At 46.5% G+C, this 8,014-nt stretch overlaps 1 protein-coding gene across 1 annotated transcript; it reads right to left on the reverse strand.

The window, feature by feature from the left end:
* Positions 1 to 1,201: 1,201 nt before the first annotated feature.
* On the reverse strand, positions 1,202 to 2,582 carry LOC125534021 (heavy metal-associated isoprenylated plant protein 4). Its single transcript, XM_048697329.2, has 4 exons — positions 2,366 to 2,582; positions 2,107 to 2,282; positions 1,913 to 1,997; positions 1,202 to 1,806 (listed from the first exon to the last, which is right to left on the reverse strand). The coding sequence occupies exons 1-4, from the start codon at positions 2,487 to 2,489 to the stop codon at positions 1,271 to 1,273; spliced, it is 921 nt and encodes a 306-aa protein (XP_048553286.1). The 5' UTR covers positions 2,490 to 2,582; the 3' UTR covers positions 1,202 to 1,270.
* Between the last annotated feature and the right edge of the window lie 5,432 nt (positions 2,583 to 8,014).

The following is an 8,014-nucleotide window of genomic DNA, read 5'->3' on the forward strand; positions in this document are numbered from 1 at the left end:
CATTGCGTGTGCGGTATTATTATTTTTACCATTATGGTAATCTAAAGATAAGGTTGTTCATCCGATTTAGTTGACTAGGATTCACTTCCCAAGTTTCGAACTAGTGCCCCAAGGACTTCTATCGTTAATTGATTCATCATTTTTGTTATCATCAAACTTATCATCTATCTGTCTAGCCTGATTAATGATAATTGACGTTTGCTTTACAGCGAAGCACGTCAACTCTTTTTTCTCCCATTGCAACGCACGGGCATGTTTGCTAGTCTATACCTAATGGGGGTATTGCTTCTGGTGGTACATCATGGAAATTGCCTCCAAAGTTGCAAAATATTACCCACCAATGTCAAGTGATTAAAAAACGTTTCACACAGGCAATCCCCTGCCTGGGCCGGCCCATGCAGTAGGGACCTCCTATACTATACTTTGCGCACTGGGAGCATCGCACCCGTTTGGGCCGGCCCATGTCCGGATGGCCTGTTTTTAAAATTTTCATTTTTCATTTTTTTTCGTTTCATTTTTCCTACTTTAAATAATTTGAGACTTCAAATATGTTCCAAAAATTAAAAAAAGAATTTTTAAATAAATAATTTAATAAATCATAAAATATTTTTTTGATTCAAAAAATGTTCACTATTTTCTAAAAAATGTTTTTTATTCAAAAAATAAATTTTTAGGAAATCAAAAAATGTTCATGATTTTTGAAAAAGTTCATGTATTAAAAAATGTTAATGAAATTGAACAAAATGTTGCCAATTCAAAAAATGATCATGAAAGGAAAAATATCCCAAAAATTCAAAAACAACGTGACATACAAAATAGTTTATTCATTCATAAAATGTTCGTTGATTCAAAAAGTGATCATGCATTTCAAATAATGTCCGTTTATATCAAAAAGTTTTTCATTAAATCAAAATAATGTTCATGAATTTAAAAAATAGTACCACCAATTTCCAAAAAAATGTTCGCCGATTCAAGAAATTTGTTTTAAAAATGTTCACAATTTTTTTAAAAAAACAAATATTATAAAATGTTCATGAATTCAAAAAATGTTCATGAATTCAAAAAATGTTCTCGATTTCAGTAAAATGTTCGAAAATTTGTAGAAGTGTTCACACCCTTGTACATTTCGTTTTTTCCCCTTCTAATATATCGACATGCAAGGTTTTTTCGTGTTTGCAAAAATAAATAAAAACGAAGAGTGTAGTTCAGTGGTGTTCTTATTTAGAATTTCAACACATTCGCCATAAATAGCCTACAAAATACAAACACTCTACATGACGGAGCATCCATTGGGGTTGTCGTGACTGAGGAAGTCAACAGGGTGCGAGCAATGCAAGAAGGACGTGTCCTGGTACCCTCTGAGCTCAGAGTACGTACTGTATGACCCACAGCCACCATCGTAGCCATGACCGTAATAACCACCACCGCCACCGTAGCCGTGCCCGTGGCCATAACCGTAACCACCACCACCACCGCACGGCGAGAAGCTGTCGCCGCCGCAGCGGTGCGACGGGTGCGAGTAGTCGGCGAAGTGCGGGTGCGTGCAGGGGAGGAAGTAGGGGGCCACCACCTCCTTGATCTTCTCTATAACCTCTGCAACCTCTTCGACCACCTTCTCGACCACCTCCTCTTTCTTCTTCTTCACCACGACCGTCTCCTCCACGATGCGCACCGTCGTCTCCACCTTGTCGATGACGCAGTGCTTGCGCGTCCTCTGGTAGATGTACTTGGTCAGCTTCTTCTCCTCGATGACGCCTTCAATGACACAAGTGTTCTTGCCCAAGTCCGTCTTGGCAGCGTAAATATCTGCATTAGTCGATAATTAATTAGCATGTGCACGTATCAATATAGATGCAAGATCACCCGCAAAAAAAACATAGATACAGGACGAATTTGTGAGAGGGGAAATTACGCTTGTGCTCAAGTAGGATCTCTCTGACCATGACTGCGCAGTCCGGACAGTGCAAGGGAACCTTCACGGTTATGATCTTGATCTCCTGCATTATGAAACGGGAAAAGGGATGAATGGTGCACATAAACGAAACGCATTTACAACTTACAAGGTGGTTTTCACTTTTCAGATAGAGAGATTGTCTGTTTAATTACCTCTTTCGTGCTCTTGACCTCGGTGATTATCTCCTTAGGGGGAGGTGGGGGAGGTATGTACTCGACGTTCCTCCTGCATCCCTTGGACACCTTCACCCTGAGCTTCTCCTCGTCGAACCCGACGCCCCTCACCGTCACCTTCCCTGACCCCGCGTCCAGTTTCACCTCCTGAACCCCTGCAGCACACCACGCACGCCCCCAGCCCGCCGGTGTCAGTCAGTATGCTATGCTATAAAAACAGAAACTGAGAAGCACGTACCGTGGAACTCGGTGAACTGCGTCTCGATGTCGCGAGCGCATTGCCCGCAGTGGACGTGCACCTTGTACACGGCCGTCTTCAGCTCCACCACCTTGGTCTCCTCGACCTTGGTTTCTCCCCCCATGGCGACTCTATCCCTCAGCCGGTGCTACTATGGAGTGCTAGCTAGGCAATGCACTAAAAAGAGTGGATGCTGCGATGCATAACGCATTCAAGGGGTTAATGTGCGCGGCTCCAGGAGTAGGCTTCAGGTGTGAGGTGGGTGCGTGTGCACGCAGGGTGTGTGTTTGTTGGAGAGTTGTTGGAGGTGGTTCGCGTCACTTGTTTTCTTGTTTTGCTTTTTTGAGTCGGGGTTCACATCCCTTGTTGATGGTTGAGAAAAAACGGCTCGGAGGATCGGGATCGATCCACTTCGCATGCACTTCGAGCGTGGAGGTATGTGTTCGTCCGGGACGTGAGTGACGACGTGCCGTGGGTTTTGTCAATCCAAACTCGTGGTTCGCCAAGAATGTTTCCCCCAAGTGGTTGGGCTGTCGTGTGATCGACCGCGCGCGCGCGCTTCACGGCGGGTCAACTTTTAGCACAAGCTAATTGATTAGTGTACACTTCGCCTACGTCGACGTGCCATCGTCTGCTGGTTAAAGTATTCATGATTGACCTACCAAGGCGAAAACGTTGACGGCTCCAAGTCGACGCTGCGATCAGCGGTGTTTTTTTTATAACAGCGGACGGCAAAGTTCTATGCTGACGGCAACCATCGGCGAAAGTAGAAGTCGGGCCGGATAAAAACAGAGAAAACTCAAAATGTAGATTATCAAAATGTTCTTTTTTCAGACCATGCATGTGAACATTGTAAAGAAGAAGAAAGCCAGAAAGGGTCGAAATCCAAGTCAACATCAGTACTAAGCATGGAGGCACGATAACGTCCATGCTAGCACGGGCTCTCCTCCTCCTCCTCAGGAAAAACCTTCTTTCTCCTCCCGCCGGCGTCGGTCTACCTCGCATCAAATGGCCTTTGGGCTATGGAGGTGCGGAGGATCTCAGCCCCTCACCGGCAGGAGGGACTCCGATGTCATTTTTGTTAGGTTCGGCGTCTTGGTTGGAGTTGTGTACTGGTAGTGATGTCTCTCGGTAAGAATAATGTTTCCCACGTCTGATTTCCGTCCCCCACTGAATTCAAATAATATCTTCCACGTCTGATCTCCGTCCCGATGGTGCGTTCGGCATCGTCGGAGGACATGTAAAGGTGTGTCACCGTCGGATCACACGGTACCTATTTGGATCCAGTTTTCGTTCGTCTTTGTTCGTGTGATTACAGGTTTGATCTTTTTGATCTACGACTCAATTCATCGGCAATGGTTGTTGTTCCGGTGCTCTGTTCTTTTGGGGCCTTAATATAACGACTTCCCAACCGTCTACTATAACAATGTTTGTCCGGCTCAGGTAAGGGAAGGGCGATGATGGCGGCGCGCTTTTGGCTCGCTTCAATGTTTGTAGTCATCGCTAGATGGCCATGAACCTAATCATAATTTTTATTACATCTAGTTTTCTTTGGACTGCCATGATTAATTATGAATAGATCGGCAAATTCTCTAGTAAAAAATTCAAGTCAACAATGAGTACACAAGCGCTGACGACCGGAAACAAAAACGACTATGCAATCTAAGAGCCAGCCCAAGGAAACAAGAAACAAAAATAGACAAGAAAGAACATGCCCACTAAGAGCATCTACAGCCACAGTCACCTAATTTGACCTCCTATACGCCCGCGAACGCGTCTGGACGCGTCCGTTGAAGGTGACCGGGCGCACCTCATTTCTTCTGTTCCACAGCTGCATCCCTCCTATGGTGTACCCCAAATTCATACAAAACCATGCAAACGATGTTCCTACGTACTTGAGCGTATAACGTAGCAATCCGGCATAGAACATAGTCCGATACAAAAGATGTGGGCCGAGTTCATCACTTAACAATACTAAAAATCAACTAAAACCGGCAGGGGAGGGGATTTCACAATTCTCTCCATGTTGGACGCTTCCCTTAGGGTCTCGGCGGCTGGACTCGGCGTAGGCGTCAGCTGCTACGGGCGCGTTGTTGTCGTCGTCGCTATCTGAAGCGGAGGAGGATGAGGACAAGGTGATGATGCATGCCATGCGACGGGCTTCGCGAAACTGCTCCTCCCGGAGCCGTGCTACTCCCTCCGCCGTTCTCGCCTGCTGCCTCGCCAACCGCTCCGACTCCTCCAGCGCCACGCGGAGCGTCTTCGCATCTTTGCGGCGACGATGTCAGGCGTCCGTCTCCGCGGATATGTACGAGCGGCGGATGGCGGTGCGGAGGTCCTCGTCGTCGTTGCTGGCCTGGGGAAGTGGTTGTGGCACGGATCTGCTCGATCCTCCGTTGGATTCGTGGCTGAGCCGCCTCTGCTGCATGCTTCTTTGTGAGCGGATACGCGTGGCCCACGGACTTCGGTTGCGGTTCCGCCAGCAACAACACCCAGCAGCGCCCCGGAGGGGCGGGTGCGGGCGGTGATGGGTGCCGCCTGGCAGGGGCCGGAACCCACCCGGCCAGCCGCCGACACCCCGAAAGAGGAGTTGCCGCCCCGATTCAGCAGCGAGTGGTGGAGGGCAATGCAGAGCGTTAACTCCTCCTCGTTGGGCGCGGACGAGCCATCAGAATCCCCGGCGGCCTTGAGCCACTCCAGTAGGTTGGATTTACTCTCGGACATGGTGGGCAGGGGAAGACGAAGTGGATTTGGGGGAGAAGTGGAGAGGTCGAGAGAGTACAAACTGACTTTAACTAGAGTTTGCTCGTCGGACGTCATATATATGTGGGGGCTGGAATGGGGTCATTGCGGGCCATAGCGGACCAGGCCGACATGGCGAGCATGCCCAGGTGCACCCGGGCGCCCCCATATCCGCCCCCATATTTGGGCTGGATATGAGGGGTGCCGGTTAGCCCGGGCGTTTGCGGCCCGTTTGAAACGCCCGCCTAGGTCATTTTTTTGTGACTGGGCGAGCCGCTCGGGCGTTTGAGGAGAGTTTGGGGCTCTCGGTTGTAGATGCTCTAAGGGCATCTCCAATGTCGTCTCCTAAAATGGACACAGTATCTATCGTAGACTGGTTCGGACTCGTCTGTGGATATGGATACAGGAGGAGGTGTTCATCCAACCACATCCCCTAAATGTCCATTGATGATGGCTTGAAGCTATGTCGGTATTTCTCCAAAGAGGAAGGGATGATGCAGCACAGCGGCGGTAGGTATTTCCCTCATATATGAAATCAAGTTTATCGAACCAGTAGGAGGACCAAGCAACAACACGTAAACATCACCAGCACACAAATAACAAATACTCGCAACCCGAGGTGTAAAAGAGGTTGTCAATTCCATTCGGGTAAAGGTGCCACAAATTAGCAAACGGACGTGAGAGAGTTGTAAATATTGATAGATCGAACGCCAAATAAAATAAATTGCAGCAAGGTATTTTTGTAATTTTGGGTTTAATAGATCTGAAAATAAAAGTAAAGGAAAATAGATCGCAAAGGCAAATAATATGAGAAAGAGACCCGGGGGCCGTAGGATTCACTAGTGGCTTCTCTCGAGAAAAATAGCAAATGGCGGGTGAACAAATTACTATTGGGATATTGATAGAACTTCAAATACTCATGACGATATCCAGGCAATGATCATTATATAGGCATCCCGTCCAAGATTAATAGACCGACTCCTGCCTGCATCTACTACTATTACTCCATACATCGACCGCTATCCAGCATGCATCTAGTGTATTAAGTTCATGAAGAAACAGAGTAATGCAATAAGAACGATGGCCTGATGTAGACAAGATCTATTTATGTAGAAATATACCCCGTCGTTTTATCCTTAGTAGCAATGATACATACATATCGATTCCCCTTCTGTCACTGGGATCAAGCACCGTAAGATCGAACCCACTACAAAGCATATCTTCCTATTGCAAGATAAATAGATCAAGTTGGCCAAACAAAACCCAATATATCGAAGAAGAAATACGAGGCTATAAGCAATCATGCATATAAAAGATCAAAGAAACTCAAATAATTTTCATGGATAAAAAGAGATAGATTTGATCATAAACACAAAGTTCATCGAATCCCAACAAACACACCGCAAAAGAGTTACATCATATGGATCTCCAAGAGACCATTGTATTGAGAATCAAACGAGAGAGAGGAACCCATCTAGCTACTAACTACAGACCCGAAAGTCTACAAAGAACTACTCATGCATATCGCAGAGGCACCAATGGAAGTGGTGAACCCCTCCGTGATGGTGTCTAGATTGGATCTGGTGGTTCTGGACACTGAGGCGGCTAGAATTAACTTTCATCGACTCCCCTAGGGTTCCTGAATATTGGGGTATTTATAGAGCAAAGAGGCGGTCCGGGGGCACACGAGGTGGGCACAACCCTACAGGGCGCGCCTGGGCCCCCAGGCGCGCCCTGGTGGGTTGTGCTCCCCTTGGAGCACCCCCCCCCCAGGCGCTTCTTCGGCCCATTGGGTGTCTTCTGGTCCAAAAAAATCTACAAAAAGTTTCGCTGCATTTGGACTCTGTTTAGTATTGATTATCTGCGATGTAAAAAACGTGCAAAAAACAGCAACTGGCACTTGGCACTATGTCAATAGATTAGTACAAAAAATGATATAAAATGACTATAAAATGGTTATAAAACATCCTAGGTTGACAATATAACAGCATGGAACAATAAAAAATTATAGATACGTTGGAGACGTATCAGCATCCACAAGGTTAATTCCAGCTCGTCTCGAGTAGGTAATTGATAAAAATAGAATTTTTGATGTGGAATGCTGCGTAACATGTCATGTCATATTCTTTTCTTTATAGCATGGACATTTGGACTTTTATATTGTTCGAAGCAATAGTCTAGTTTTGACATGATAACTTAAATGCTCAAGCATATAAACAAGCAACCATGTCTTTTGATATGTCTCCAGCGTATCTATAATTTTTGGTTGCTCCATACTATTATATTATCTATTGTGGATGTTAATGGGCTTTATTTTACACTTTTACATCATTTTTGAGACTAACCTATTAACCGGAGGCCCAGCCCAAATTGTTGTTTTTTTGCCTATTTTAGAGTTTCGCCGAAAAGGAATATCAAACAGAGTCCAAACAGAATGAAACCTTCGGGAACGTGATTTTCTCAACAAACGTGATCCAGGAGACTCGGAGTGGGCGTCAAGAAACAATCGAGGAGGCCACGAGGCAGGGGGGCGCGCCTACCCCCCCTGGGCGCGCCCTCCACCCTCATGGGCCCCTCGTTGCTCCATCGACGTACTTCTTCCTCCTATATATATCCACGCACCCCCCCCCCAAAACATCTAGGAGCACCACGAAAACCTAATTCCACCGCCACAACCTTCTGTACCCAAGAGATCCCATCTTGGGCCCTTTTCCGGAGCTCCGCCGGAGGGGGCATTGATCACGGAGGGCCTCTACATCAACTCCATGGACTCTCCGGTGATGTGTGAGTAGTTTACTTCAGACCTTCAGGTCCATAGTTATTAGCTAGCTGGCTTCTTCTCTCTCTTTGGATCTCAATACAAAGTTCTCCTCGATTTTCTTGGAGATCTATTCGATGTAATCTTCT

The sequence above is a fragment of the Triticum urartu genome, chromosome 2A, assembly GCF_056163025.1.
Source record: "Triticum urartu cultivar PI428250 chromosome 2A, HENAU_Tu73, whole genome shotgun sequence".
Classification (NCBI taxonomy): domain Eukaryota; kingdom Viridiplantae; phylum Streptophyta; class Magnoliopsida; order Poales; family Poaceae; genus Triticum; species Triticum urartu.

Bases quoted from the DNA above. Each gene is read 5' to 3' on its own strand.
- LOC125534021 (XM_048697329.2), bottom strand. From the start codon at position 2,489: ATGGGGGGAGAAACCAAGGTCGAGGAGACCAAGGTGGTGGAGCTGAAG. The intron at 2,283-2,365 runs GTACGTGCTTCT...GGTGTGCTGCAG, and splicing joins GCAGTTCACCGAGTTCCACG to GGGTTCAGGAGGTGAAACTG. The intron at 1,807-1,912 runs GTAATTTCCCCT...CGACTAATGCAG, and splicing joins GATCCTACTTGAGCACAAGC to ATATTTACGCTGCCAAGACG.